Source organism: Phyllobates terribilis, unplaced genomic scaffold (assembly GCF_046119375.1).
Source record: "Phyllobates terribilis strain yellow unplaced genomic scaffold, ASM4611937v1 Scaffold_66__1_contigs__length_7565176, whole genome shotgun sequence".
Classification (NCBI taxonomy): Eukaryota; Metazoa; Chordata; class Amphibia; order Anura; family Dendrobatidae; genus Phyllobates; species Phyllobates terribilis.
Genome location: NW_027362826.1, coordinates 3,012,655 through 3,028,319, shown reverse-complemented (window position 1 = coordinate 3,028,319; position 15,665 = coordinate 3,012,655). Strand labels below are relative to the sequence as shown.

The 15,665-nt window shown below is 45.0% G+C and overlaps 1 protein-coding gene across 4 annotated transcripts in view; it reads right to left on the bottom strand.

Moving 5' to 3' along the window:
• LOC141193548 (uncharacterized) overlaps positions 1-13,353 on the bottom strand; it is a 50,619-nt gene extending 37,266 nt beyond the window's left edge. The window contains exons 1-2 of one of the 4 annotated variants that reach the window (XM_073662148.1): positions 13,017-13,353; positions 5,792-5,959 (exon numbers count right to left, since the gene is read on the bottom strand). Coding sequence is in view for 2 of the 4 variants with exons in the window: in XM_073662150.1 (XP_073518251.1) it covers positions 5,792-5,915 (124 nt within the window). In the remaining 2 variants the exon portion in view is untranslated. The remainder of the gene's footprint in view (positions 1-5,791; positions 5,960-13,016) is intronic. The other 3 variants (XM_073662147.1, XM_073662150.1, XM_073662149.1) reach the window with 3 other exon arrangements.
• Positions 13,354-15,665: the final 2,312 nt, after the last annotated feature.

Genomic DNA, 15,665 nt, shown 5'->3' with positions numbered 1-15,665 from the left:
ATATATACACTTGTCTAAGTAGAGATTGTGTATAATTGTATTTATATATATGTTTATAAAATATATATATATATTAATTAATAAATTAGAACTTCATATATAAATTTAAGTAACAATATTTTGAATTACATTAGAACCAACCAATATATGTATAAGATATTTAAATAATTCTGTTTCTGTATGAATTTGATATTTAATTTTATTTTCTTATATTTCCTTAGAGTTTTCATTCCAAAGCAGGATTTGATCAAACAACTCTAAAATGGATTTATTTCTTTATTCACACAGGAAGCTGAAAATTGCATGATTTATGTGTAACATTAATTAATTAATATTTTCTGTGCATGAAGTGTTCGTGCAAATTAAAGTAGCTTTACAGCATGACGTGTGACAGCTGCGGCCTTTGAACTTTGAGCTAATAGTATAGATCCTATTCATTCTATTTTCAGCTGATGTAACTTAAGACCGGGCAGCCAGTGAAAAAAGAATCTATAAGGCTGAGTTCACACGATGCGTATTTCATGTGTTTCCGCAGCGTTTTTGCAGTTGCGTAAACGCCGCGGAAAAGCATGAAAAACGCATGGTAGAAGGGAAGCAATGTTCCCCAATTGAAATCCGCATGTACTGTGCCCATGATGCGGATTTTTCCGCAGCGTAAACGCTGCGCTCAAAAATCCGCAGCATGTCATTTAATTTTGCGGAAATGCGGCGTTTTCGCCGCCATTGACTTGCATTAGAACGCGCCAATTCCGCAAGACTGCATCTGTACTTGCGTAATTGGTGCGTTCTAATATGCGGATGGTACCCGGGTGTGGAGGAGAGGAGAGTCTCATCCACACCCAGGTACCATTAAAAAAGCTGTAAAAACAAGAATAAAATAAAAAATATATATATACTTACCATCTGTCGGCCCGCGCAGCGCTCCTGCTTGCTTCCCGGCACTTGCAGTGAGTTGTAGGACCTGCGGTGACGTCAGAGTCATGTGACGGGTCACGTGACGCTGACGTCGGCAGGTCTTTCAATTCAAAGTTGCCGGCAGCCGGGAGAACGGAGTGAGCAGGACAGCGCGGGCCATCGGAGGTAAGTATATACACTCTCTAGGGTCACACTGTATAAATCCATGCTGTTTGCATGGATTTATATAGTGTGACCTAGTTGTCAAGCACTTTCCAAGAGATGCTAAAATCACCAGTAAAGCGCTTGTCAATCTGCATGCGGAAACGCATGTGAATCTGCATGTGGATCCGCATGTATTCTGCAGGAAAAACGCATTTCTGCATGCGTTTTTTCTGCCAGGGAGATGCAGAAATGATGCAGAAATTTTCTGCTTCATTTCTGCATCGTGTGCACATAGCCAAACAAGAGGTTTTTTTTTCAAGTATCTGAAATTTCAGCAACTTACTCTCATATTATATAATATGTACTTGGGGAATATTCAAAGAATATTAAGATATTTAATTGATATGACAATGCGCATTAATAAATTGGGATACAACAATTTTGGGTTAAATATATATATATCTAAAACTTCATATGTGGAATGTTTGAGTTGAACAGATCTGTGAATGTCAGAGTGAAGGTGACAGATGAGTAAATCAGCAGCTGCTAAGTGTGATTGATGTGACAGAGGCCTCGTATGTTTGTATGTTTGGAAAGAAAAAAAAAAGTTTCTTTATGTGAAGGTACAAAAATATATTTAATTCTGAAAAAAAATTATAATACATAATTAGGTATTATCTACATATATATATACTTCTATATTTCTTTAATAATTATTATTTCTTGATTTAACTAATAGTGGATAAGGGCAACCACACATCAAAATGGTTTACAAAGCAAATTTATATTTAGAATAATTTTCCACATGATAATATTCTTGAATAACTATGATATTATTTTTAATGGTTACCTAAATAGGTACACACCTCTCTGTAGACAAATCTATGCTACTCATCGATATGAAATTTATGCAAAATGTTCATAGAAGAATAATTATTTTTAATTTGGTTCTGATATATACATAAATTTTATAAAATAATATTTTTTGGTATTAAAGGGGAAAATGTGTTTTTGATCCTGATTACATAATCACTTTTGATCAATACTTATTTTTTCACACATTTTAATAAAGAAGAAACAATAATAGAATCATAGAATCATAGAATGGTAGAGTTGGAAGGGACCTCCTGGGTCATCTGGTCCAACCCCCTGCTCAAAGCAGGATTCACTAAATCATCTCAGACAGATGTCTGTCCAGCCTCTGTTTGAAGACGTCCATTGAAGGGGAACTCACCACCTCTCGTGGCAGCCTGTTCCACTCATTAATCACCCTAACTGTCAAAAAGTTATAAGGTACTATGGTATAATTAAGAAGGGTATTACATGCAAAGTTGCATAGTTTAATAATTTTTTGGTGATACAAGGTTATGACAAATATGAAATCATCCAGATAATGGAAATATAAAGGTATTTTTTATGGAGAATATAATTACTCTTCATTTGTCATTAACATATGAAGGCCTTATTTTTATTTTCATTTTTACATTTTTATTCTTACTTATTTTCTTATTTTTCCATTTTTCAGTTTTAATTTTCAATTTTTGATTTTAATTCAGTTCAATATTTCAACTGAGAAAACACATTAATATTTAATGGGGTAATGTCTAGTACAAAGAATATTGCTTCATTAAATATAATGATGATATGAATTAATATAAGAAAAATGTTTACATTTTCTGAGTAAACACAACAATTCATTCATTCATTCTTACATTCATATATTTATTCATTTTAGTTCAGCAGTATACATTCTTTGGTATTATTGGTTTAATAAAGATATAAACACTTGTTGTTTCAAAACACACTGACACCTATGGGTTGGAAAAGGCAATTACACCTATGACATAAAAATGTTCTATCACATGAAGAACTTGATTAATAATGAATTATTATCTATTATTGTTTATTATTCCAAACATAATTTATTTTAATATTTTGATAATAATTAGATGGATATTATTGATTGCTATGGTACGCTGTGATATTATAGGTTAGGAAAGTTGCCAGATTTGGTATCAGATTAGGGAATGAAGACTTCAATCAAGACATCGCAATTATGAATTCTATCTTAATAAAGACTTTTCATATTTATAAATCAAAGAGACTCTCAGAGGTTACAAGAAGACGCAACCGATATCCGGAGGTCTCAGAAGGTAACAGGTGTGAATGCTGAGTGATAATAGACTGTGTCAGATACAATTCACACCACTGATCACCGGGACGGCAGAGGACGATGATCCTATATGAACTGTGTTGTGTTCAAGTTTCATCACGTTCCAGTGGTTTCTTATCACCTGCAACGCTTCAGTGAAAGCTGGTGAACAGGTAATACCTGGCATATGTGTCCTGTATATAAAGGACTGAGTACTGGTTATGGGGCTATATAAAGCAGGGAAGTGTCAAGTTAACCCTTGCTTTACTGACCAAAGACGTCACATCTGTTCCAAAAGTGACATGAGACCAGTGCGGATGACACGGGGAAGATTCCAGAATATCCAACGTCAGTCCAGGTGACATCACACAGATATTAAAGCTACATTTCATCCATGGACTTTGTTTTCTTATCATCTGACACACATGATCTTTCTAATAAAGAATACAGTTTATGGACTGCACAATGATGAATACAATTATGGACTGTACAATATCTACACGCTGTCATTTATTTCAAAGGAGTTTTCATCTAAAGACTGTGTTATAAAAGAACCAAGAAGAAGACGAGACGACGACCCGATGACATCAGATGATGACGATTGGACCCGCGATTACTTCAATTTAGATATAGGGAAGTATAATTATACATATTAAATGAATATTAGTCACGGCTTACCATAACATGAATTCACATCATTATATAACAATAATCAGATATTGATATTATTATTATTATTATTATGGAAATTTAATGATATTGCCAAGGAAGAAGGAAAGAAAAAATGATTGTTATCCTAATGATAAACCTGTCTTCTTTTGAGGATTTTTCAGTCCTTTTTATCCTCAAAAAGGGGGGAATGTTAAATAATTAATAATCGATAATCATTTTTCTTAAATCTGAGTTCTATGCCTCAGCCATCGTGTCTAGTTGACATGCGCTATTTGTGTGTGTATTTTTGGTTCACCACCATATGTAGAACAGGTGTCCATACGACCGGCTATAAAAGACCATGGTATAGAAAGGGGGGGCTCTCTTGCTCTGCCCACCCCACAAGACACAGAATCTTCATGCTGAGAAGTATCTGACATGTAGGCCTGGACACGTGCTGGATAAAGACATGATTTACCAGCCAGGATCCAAGGAAAGATGGGTGAATCTCAACAATTAAGCTAATTATGGACAAATGGACAATTACTTTATAACTAATTATTGTATGTACCTGCTGCAATCTGATTCTTTTTAATGGACAATCCAAGAATAAATAGATACATTTTTTTATAAGAATATCGTGATATTGATACTTTGAGAAGTCCTCAGTAGAAAAAATAATACAGAAAGAGTATTATTTTACAGCCGCGCATGACGTCACTGCCATGCGCGGCTGACATGGAAAGATCAGCTCCCGGAAGTCACTCCCATGCCGGGTCTGTGTGTGCGGGGAGCAGTGACTTCACTCTCCTTCATAGCCGGCACACAGCTTAGCCGTGCTGCGGCTCCTGCTGCTGCCGGGCTATAGCGTGTGCCCGCTTATTAAAGGACATGAATATTCACCCCCTCCCCACGCCCATGGGCGTGGAGAGAGGTTGAATATTCAAGCCCTTTAATAGCGGGCACAGGCGATTCCGGCAGCAGCAGGAGCCGCAGCGCGGCTACACTGTGTGCTGCTATTAAGGAGCATGAATATTCAGTGCTCCCCATGCCCCATGGGCGTGGGGAGCAGTGAATATTAATTTGCTGTAGCAGCGGGGACAGTGTAGGCTGCAGCGGGCGGCCGCTGCCTCCTGTGCCCCGCTCCTCCACCGCTACCCCCACACCCCACATATATATATATATATATATATACACACCCCCCCCCAACATTCGGACTATAAGATGCACCCCCCATTTTCCACCAAAATTTTGGAGGAAAAAAGTGCGTCTTATAGTCTGAAAAATACGGTAGATTATTAAATTAAATAGAGATTTAGGATTAAATCAGTGTAGGGTGCGGACAACCCCTTTAAATTGTTAATTGAAATAAAAACAGTTCCCCGTTGTATTAATAAGGCAGTGATTCCAACTGTATTACCACTGGGAGACCCCCAACTCACACTCCTATTTCCCGAGTGCCTTCCATGCCAAGCTTGGTTATGGAGGCTTTGGATTACCATCCATACTGTTCAGCACAGATCATGCTTCTTATGTCTTCATCGATCCCCCAGAACACAACCCTGCATTACCGCGTCCTTCAGGCTTTGTCCAATTATTTTCTCCAAATTTGTTTGCCGATCAGTGGCAAGAGGCTGTTGAGCTACTCAGTCTCCTTGTTTCTTTGGAAAATTGGCACACTCTTGCATATAACAGTAGAGAATGGCCAAATCTTACGGAGACACTGGTAGATCGCAACGAAACATGGAGAGAGCAGATGTTCAGCAGTGAACTTGGAGTCTCCCTCATCTATGAAGCTTTGCCGTACACATCTGACTTACTCCTGAGGACTTCTCGTAATTCACATGTGCAAAAATAGTTCAATCCACAACTAAAACGCTGGAACCAACTCGTGGAAAACTGGATAAAGATAGATAAAAGGCACATTACCTGTGGGTAGCCCAAGTGTGAAGTAATTGTCAGGTCCAGGATTGAACTGGGCGATGCGATTACTTAGGTATTTTGCTGCCCATTCGCTGGCCAGGGCATAGTCATCAAGAATCACCAGCCGCATGATTGTGCCCACAAGCTCTCGCCTGGCAGCATGTGGCTAACAAACTGAAAAGAGAAGCGATACACAAGATAAGAGGTGACACAATAATATACAAAAGAGGTAACACAATAATACACAGTCGGCAAGTTTGGAGACTGAAACACATTCTGGCTTTCATAAAGTTTGCTGCTTCAGTTTTTATAGTGTCAATTTGCATTAACTGTAGATTGTTATGAAGAATGATCAGATGAATTGTTAAAAAAAAAAAAAATGCATATTAATTTTTTCCCAAAGAAATTACTTAACCACAAAACCCTATCACTACACTATGTGTGCTGTAGCCTGCTTCTCCGGGTCCTACATCACCAAAGCTTGGCACTTCGGGGACACATACCTCCCGTCCACGACCTGTCCGGCAGCAACCTTACATACCCCCCCCCTCTGCCCAAAGCAGGGGGGGGGCTTGGCACCTTCTGCCACCATACAATAGATACACAAAAGGTATAACGCAGTGTTTCCCAAACCCCATCCTCACAGACCCCACAGGTCGTATTTTCAGGATTTCCTTAGTATTACACAGGTGACTGAAGTATCATCAAGGCATCAGGAATTCTCTCACCTGTGTAATACTAAGGAGATTCTGAAAACATGACCTATGGGGGTCCGTAAGGATGAGGTTTGGGAAACACTGCTATAACAGAACAAAACTAAAAATAACCAGTCCATACAGCACGGCATCAGCCGTTTAAATGTAGTGCTTTTCTCGGCCTCCAGCAGACTGAGCAGCACATGCAAGGTTTGCTCACCTTGCACAACACACAGCACCACTGAGACAGGCGCAGCTGTCTTAAATCAGGCCTTCCAAGACCTGGACTGGAGGTAAGTGAGCAGCTATTTCCCCCCAACTCTTTCAGCTGCTCTTAAAACCCGGCCCTTTAATCCGGGCCCATTAACTCCCTCCCAGCACTATGTGTTCTGGAGCCTGCTTCTCCATGTCCTACATCACCGAAGTTTGGTACTTCGGGGACACATACCTCCCATCCACGACCTGTCTGGCAGCCACCTTACAGTGTGCTGCACTGAGTTAGACCAGAAATGAACCAGAAGATACCTGAAGGTAACTGCACAGCCAGAGTAAAAAATGTTTCTCTTTGTTTTCACTCTCACCCCTATAGTCCTACACGTTCTACTAACCCTTCTAATCCCTACACCTAGTAATGAACTGGTCATCTCTCCCTCCATCTCACCTCCTCCTCAGATCTGTTCCTCAACATACAATCCTCTGTCTCTAAACACAGACAGCCACCTCACGCTCGCTCCTTCTGCTCCTCACTGCTGGCGATATCTCTCCAAATCATGGCCCTCCTCACCACATCCCCACAGTCACTTCTACCTCTCATCCACAATCTATCAAATTTCCGCAACATTTCTAACCCTATACCCATTGCCCATCCCCAGCTTCCCCAATCCCACTAACAGGAGCTCTATGGAATGCTCTCTCCGTCTGCAACAAACTTTTCATTACTAACAAACTTTCCTTCCTTGGCATCAATGGTACCTGACTCACCCCCTCTGACATGGCCTCTCCAGCTGCACTTTCATACGTTGGATTCCACCTTTCCCACACCCCTCGCCCCATCGGCAAGCATGGCAAAGGAGTTTGTTTTCTCCTGTCAGATAACTGTACTCTGCTGCCCGACTAATCCACCTGTCCCCCCCACTATTCCCTGGCCTCTCCCCTCTGTCAATCCCTTCACTGGCTCCCCATTATCCAGAGACTCCAGATGAAAACCCTAACCATGACATACCAAGCCATCCACAACCTGTCTCCTCCATATAACTGTGACTTAGTGTCCTGGTACTTACCTGCACGCAACCTCCAATCCTCACAAGATCTCCTTCTCTACTCCCCTCTTATCTCCTCTTCCCACAATCGCACGCAAGATTTCTCCCATGCATCCCCCTACTCTAGAACTCTCTACCCCAATATATCAGACTGTTGCCAACCGTGGAAACCTTCAAAAGGAAGCTGAAGATCCACTTCTTCTGACAAGCCTACAATCTGCAGTAACCACCGCTCCATCATACCACTGCACGACCAGCTCTACCCTCACCTACTGTATCCTCACCCATTCATTGTAGACTGTAAGCCCTCGCGGGCAGGGTCCTCGCTCCTCCTGTACCAGTCGGTGATTCGTTTTTGTTCAAGATTATTGTACTTGTTTTTTGCTATGTATATCCCTTTTCACATGTAAAGCTCCATGTAATAAATGGCACTATAAAAAATAATAACTTAATAGGGGGAGGTTAATTTGCTGTGGAGACTTCAGGACTCCGAAAAAAGTCCAGCAAGTCCCTGTATCACTTCCTACATAGGATTCAGCTATGGAATTGGTTCAACACCAGTGCAGAGCTTGCTCAAGAATGGCAGCAGGCGGGCGTCAGTGCATCTGTACACACCGTGAGGAGAAGGATTTTGGAGGCTGTGCTGGTGTCAAGTAGGGCAGCAAAGAAACCACTTTTCTCCATGAAAAAGATGAAGAACAGGATTATAAAATGCAGTAAACTACAGTGATTGGATTACAGAGGACTGGGGTAAAGTTATTTCCCTGATGAAGGCCCCCTGCAAACTGTTAGGGACATATGGAAGAATGAATGTCCGGAGAAGAAAAGCTGAGTGCTACTTTGAGTCCTGTGTTATGCCAACAGTAAAGCACCCGAGACGAGTCATGTGTGGAGTTATCCATCATCAAAAGGGAGTGGGCTCACTCACAATTTTGCCTAAGAACACTGCAGGAGCATTTTTGGTGATTAACAATGCATATATGAGCATGACGGAGAATATGTCACAAGGCAAAAGTGACAACTAAGTGTCTGGGTAACATTAACATTTTGGGTTCATGGCCAGTAAACTCTCCAGATCTCAATTCGATTGTGGTCACTCCTCAAAAAGCGGGTGGACAAACAGAAATGTATGTAGTCAGCTCCTAGCACTGATTAGACAAAAATTGTCCATCGTCAGTCAGGATTTGGCCCAGCAGCCGATATCCAGCTGCCAAGGCGAAGGGAACGAGTCTTGAAAAATAAGGGTCAACACTGAATATTGAATCTTTCCATAAACTTGATGTATTTGTCAATAAAAGTGTAAAACTTATAAAATGCTGATAATTGTACTACAGTAACCACAGAAACATCTGACTAAAAGATCTAAAAACACTGAAGTGAACACCAAAATTTGTATCAGTCACAAGACTTTTGGCCAGAACTGTACATAAAGTGACACAAAACAAGATACAAGACATAGGTCAAAAAAAATTCTCCATCTTCTTCGTTCCGTCAATCCGTGAAAAATGGGACTGCACTCAGATGTCATCTGAGTGCAGTGCGATCTTTTCGAAGGACTCATTAACTTGCATGGCCGAACGTGATCCGAATATTAGATGAAACTCAAGCATAGTGATTTTTGTCCTCGGACAGACTGTCTATGGGGCCGTGCACATGTGCGATTTTTCTCCTTGGACAAACACTGGTCACAGTGCGATTCAATGTTTTGTCAGATCGCACTCCGACCGAAAACACTGCTATCTGCACCTGCCTTAACATTGCAACGCTAACAATAGTGATCTCAGCAAGGACTGCTGGGAGATTTCAGCTCAGAAGCCTGCAGATCTCTGAACGCAGCTCTAGACTATCACTGGCTGTAACTCAGGATTAGTAATCGATACGTTTTTCGAAAGTTACACAATAAACTATAATAAATTACTCTCATGTGAACACAAATTCTAAAGGAGAACTCTAACACTAAGATATTAACTTAAGGAGGAATTCACACATCCGTGGTGGGATCCGAGGACCCGGCCCGGCTCTCCGGACCTGATCAGTGCCACATCTATTCCTAGGAGGTAATCACAGATCAGCACTGGTGACCCAGCGGTTGTCAGATCTGAGCTCGCTCCGTGGAGCACAGATGTGTGAATTCAGCCTTACAGAAGTTGTCCCAGAGTAGAAAGCCAGAGCTGTTGGATTACAGCGCCACCCCTAGGTACAGGCTGTGTGTGGCATTACAGCTCAGCACCTGTCACGTCACTAGACCGGAGCTGTAGTACCAGACACAACCTGGGGCCAGGACTGGCGCTCTGTGTTCCTTTTTCTCATGGACAAACCCTGTGCAGAAAAATACAGAATCCAGGAACCTCCAAACATGGCAGACATCGCCAAGTTCTAACAGTGCATAATGGGCGCAGCTCCAGCCATACTGTCAGTGACTGGAAACCTGGTTTATAGTCCAACTGCTGACAGGTGAGAGGCTGCGGCCCCCTGTAATCCCCGGCTCTGACCCGTCACCGACCATTGCTGCAGGGGACTAACCACATCCACAGGAAGCCAGGGTGCCCCCCCCCCCGGACTGAGACTGCCCCCCCCGGGAGCTCAGTGTGGGGTGCGCAGTCATCCGCCATGTCTCCCCAATACTCAGCAGCCTCACCACCCACAACTCGCTCTGCAGCCTCCTCCCTGGTAAACGTTAGAATGTATGGGCTCCTTCCAGGTATGACGTAGTTTGCGGGGGCGTGTCCTGACTGCATTATGGGCGTGTTCTAGTTTAGCACCAGACGCCAGAGATTCATGCAGAAAGTGATACGGTGAAGCTTCAGGAGGAGGTCAGTGCTGGGCTCTGGGGGATGCTGCTTGCTTTGGGTGGTCTGTGGGGCTGGTGGGGGCATGTTCTGGGTATTCTGGGGGGATGTTGCACGTGTGTGTGTCTTTCCTAAATTCCTAAACACCCACCGGAAAACTAAGGCGCCCGCGAGTTGCGGGGTGAATTGGCAACTCGGGGGTGTACTTATTTCCTCTGTGGGTAGGTCACAATTTTTTTTTTTACCGTCCAAGATCCATCTTGGCAAAAGTATGGTGGTAATTTCTGCCTTTCTGGACATTGGGGCGGGGTTTATTTTGATCGACGCTAGGTTCGATCAGGACCTCAAACCTCATAAATTTTCTGGCTCAACACCCATAATCACCATTGACTCTGCACCCTTGAGCTAGGGGTATTTTACTCTTGTCGCTCGTGTGCTACATCTGCAGGTAGGGGCCTTGCACTCTAAATTTATTGACTGTTATGTGCTAGAGGGCTTGCCCTCTCCTGTGGTCCTTGGACTACCTTGGTTTACGCTGCACAATCCTGTGGTAGGTTGTGTGCCCACTATGCGTCTTTTAAGCGTTTCCGCAGCGGCAATTCCATTGCAGAAACGCTTAAAAGCTTGGTAGAAGGTCTGCAATGTTCCCCAATGATAATCCCCATGTGCTGTGCACATGCTGCGGAAATTTCCGCTGCGCATTATCAGTGCGGAAAAATCCGCAGCACTACCAATTATTTTGCGTAATCGCAACGTTTTCGCCTCCATTGAATGGCTTAATATCCGCATGACTACATGTGCACATGCGGATATTAAGCGATTCAACGTGTGGATGGTACCCGGGTCTGGAGAAGAAGAGACTCTCCTCAAGACCCGGGTACCATGGTACCTGTAGTAAAAAAAAAAAAAAAGAAAAGAAAAAAATACATTATTCTTACCTTCTGATGGCCCCCTGTCTTTTCTCCGCTGCGCCCAGTCTCTTGTACGGCTCGTCAGCGGTTGCGTGATCTGTCACATGACTAAATGACGTCATGGAAGGTCCTTTCACACCACCGTGAGCCGTACAAGAGACCAGGGGCCATCAGAAGGTAAGTAAAATGTTTTTGTTTTTTGTTTTTTTTACCATTTTTAATCTTTTTTCTTCAACTATTAACTTGGTCACACTATATAAATCCATGCTGGTTGCACGTATTTATATAGTGTGACCAAGTTGTCAAGCACTTTCCAAGTGATGCTAAAATCGCTTGGAAAGCGCTTGACAACCCGCATGCGGAAATGCATGTGAAAAAACACTTCACTTACACTTGTCCCTGGCAGGAAAAACACATGTAAAATCCGCATGCATTTTTTTCTGCCAGGGAGATGCAGAAACGCTCAGGAAAAATCCAGAGCATTTCTGCATCGTGGGCACTTAGCCGTAGACTGGCAGACTCGGGAGGTGGTAAAATGGAGCGAGTATTGCCAAGAACACTGCTTGGTCACTCGGATAGCCACGGTGGGTCTGATTTTAGGAATGTGTTTTCTGAACAGGGGAGTCAAGAACTTCCTCCCCATCATCCTTATGATTGCGTCGGCAATATTATTCCTGGGGCCAAGCTACCAAAAAAACAGGTTATATAATATCTCTGGTTCAGAGAGGCAGGCCATGAAAAACTAGATCACTGAAAGTCTACCAAAGGGCCATAAGACTTTCTTCATCTCCCGTTGCAGTGGGGTTTTTCTTTGTCAAAAAACAAACAAACTAGGGGTTGTGCCCCTGCCTTGATTTTTGCGAGTTTAATCAGATTAAGGTCTGGGATGCATATCCTCTCCCTCTCATCCCAGACCTCTTTAGAAAACCATTTGGCTCCTACAATTTGATTAAACTAGACCTCAGGGTGGCTTATAATCTCATTCACATTGAGGAGATGAGTGGAAGACGGCCTTCAATACTCCTGAGGGGCACTATGAAAACCTTGTGATGGCATTTGGGTTGACTAATGCTCCCATTTTTACTCATCTGGCAGGTAGATCACAACAAACCCATCTTGATGACATAATGGTAGACTCCATACTAAATAAGGAGGGAGTCACTGACTGTGGTGGCCCCTCCCTGGGCCGTGGCGATTGGTGACCCCCCCTTCTCTGCCCCTTACTGACCAGTGATCCTGAAGCCCCCGGAAGGATCCAATGAAGCGAAAGGGACGGCTGCTGCAAGCCGTCCCCTGGATACATAAACACCGGGACATCCCACGTTACTTCCTTTCTTTGCTGGTCCCGGAGTCGAATGTCATGGAGATTTCAGGATCAGGTCAGATTGCTGAGGCCCTCCAGGCTGGGTTTGCACAGGGGGGCGAGCGCTGGTTACAGGCTCTCATGTCGGGGCTCAGCGCTCATCCCCCTGGCCCCAAGCTCTAAATCCCCAGATCACCCTGCCCCTGGCCCTCAACCCCTTATGGGAACATCATATTCCCCAGTCCCAGTCCCCTCACCACTTGGGCCTACTCACTCCAATTGCCCACGATACAACGGTCCCCTCCACGGCGGTCGGGTCATCTGGAACGGGGGGCTGCATTACTTCCGCGGCCTGGTCCCGATCCCCATCCTCACCTGACCGCCGCATCCGCACAACTTTACAGTGTTCATCGGGCCACTCAACCCGGCACGGGACGGCAGGTGGCTGCGGTAGTGCTGCAGGCGCGCGCTGACTCGGGGAAGCGGGCAGACGTGGCGGTCCGGAAGCGGGCGCGCGACTCCACTAGGCCGAAGAGGCATGTTGGGGGAGGCGGAGCTGGAGGGCAGGAAGCGCTCGATGCGCATGTGCGGGGCGCATGTCCGCCTCACGTGACCCCGCAGGTCACGCCCCCCAGTCCAGAAAGCTGCGGGGCGGAGCAGGAAGCTGAAGCTAGTGCGGCAGTGGACCCTGCGCCTCACTCACAGCGGGCGCAGGGCTCCACTGCACTAATAAATGAGTGCGGGCTGTCTTCCATGTCGGCGGCGGGCACAGAGGGGATTCAGGTCTCCTGCCTGCCGCCGGCGCTGGAGACAGCATAGAGCCTGTTGTTCCCCACCCCTGTTAACACTCCCGTCCCGCATCCTGCCGAGGAGCGCCCTGGAGGGCGGAGGTCCAGCAGGCACTCCCGTCCTCCAGAGCGCTTTAGGCACAGCACCCCGCAGCCTCACAGAAGAAGCTGCGGGCCACTTAGTAACCATTCCCCGCCCCCTCAACACACAGCAGGGGCTGTGGCAGAGCAGAGCTCCAGACAGGAATCCTCTGCCGGGGGCTGTGCTCTGCCTCCCCCCCAAACAATCCCCCACAGAAAAACTCCTATTAAAAATAAAAGAAAAAGTTCCCAAAACAGAACACGTGACACTACACATCCAGGGGACATTGCGGCCCTGTAATCACCGCAGCCCATCCAGCGCCCAGTCACAGTATCAATACCCCACTGATGGACACGATACGGAGCCTAAACACTTCAGCGACCATCCTCGCCTCCCCCATATACCCCTATAATAGCGCAGCGACGCACGCGCTTGACACCGCTATAGCATTGCCCTGGCCACAAATAGCACCGACATGTCCCGGTGGGACACATGTAAACTGCGCAGAACCCCCCATACACCCTCAGGGACACAGAGACTCCAGGCGTACTCACTCTAGGCGAACTCGCTGTAGTTCCTCCGACGACAGATCTATGCCATCGCACACAAGTCACCGGCGAAGGAAGCGGACATCTCAAGCTAAGCGGAGATCGGCATCCCACAGGAGGGGTCACAGGTCGCAGTCCTCAAGGTGGCGCTCACCATCCTCTGCATCAGAGATGTCGAGCGCATCGTCGAGCCCCAACAGCCGCTTGCACCGATCCCGTCCTCCCGGGGACAGAAACTATACAATAGCACCCTCCAGAGCTTACAGTCTGCACGATACAACGATTTCACGCAGGTCTACGAGCACAGGCACGCCGCTCACCCCGAGCGAGACAGGTGTCAGAGTCCCTCCACACATCGGAGTCCCTCCTCCAGCCGCAGGAATGGGTGCGTGCAATATAAGTATAACTGAAATGGGAAATAGTAACACCAACTTAATAGCGGCCCTTAAGGCCATAGTCGAACAACTATCCGCGCCACCAGGCGCTATACATAATTCTACTAAAAGAACTCCACCATTAGCCAGCATACACAAGGACACATTCTTTTGCGGGAAAAGCCCATTGGGCTCACACATAGACGAGGAAACCAGAATTAAAATATGGAATAATGACTGCATCGACATTTGGTCACTTGTAACCGCTGACCAACATACTATAGACAAAGAGAAAAGGATAGCCGACAGACCATTCGACAGAAACAGACAAAAGGTTGCAATGACGATGAGTAACTGGTTACAGGCGTTTTCTGTGCTGGGTTCATCATGGGCCAAAAGCATCCGGAACGCTGCTCGGAACTATTCATATACCAGGATAGGGTGTATAACTCGTACAAAGCCCACGGCGGTTCAGCATGGTGGCGCTACGATGAAGAGTTCCGGAGGTGGTTGGCCCTGCAACCACAGTTAGGCTGGGGGGTAAAAGCTACAGACGTATGGTTGCGATGAATGCTGTCACAGAAACACCATCCCTTTCCAACAACGGCTACTGGACAACAGACAACAGCAGGCCAAAATTCAGTGGTAGTACGTAGACCAGGGGCCAGCTGGCAGTACAATGAGGGACACTGTCGTTTCTACGCCTTATGCAGATACAAACATGAATGCTCAGCCTGCGGTGCAGCCCACCCCGCGGCAAGATGTTCTCGTCCCACAAGCAAATTATCAATTAAACTCCCACAGTCAGAATCCAAGGACCCCGGTGAGCGTAAACGCGATGGGCCCCTGGCTAGACCAATATCCTAAGAAAGACGCAGCGGGACAGTTACGTTTTGGTTTCACATACGGTATTTTTCATCCCTTTCAAACTTAATAAATCGCCCACCTTTGCAAATAACCTTAAATCTGCAAAAGAGCACCCTGAAATACTTAGGCAAAAAATACAAAAAGAAGTAGCTCTAGGCAGAGTGGCGGGCCCTTTCCCAACACCACCATTCAGTAACCTAAGAGTTTCCCCTCTGGGAATAATCCCCAAAAAAGAGCCAGGTTCATTCCGGCTTATCCATCATT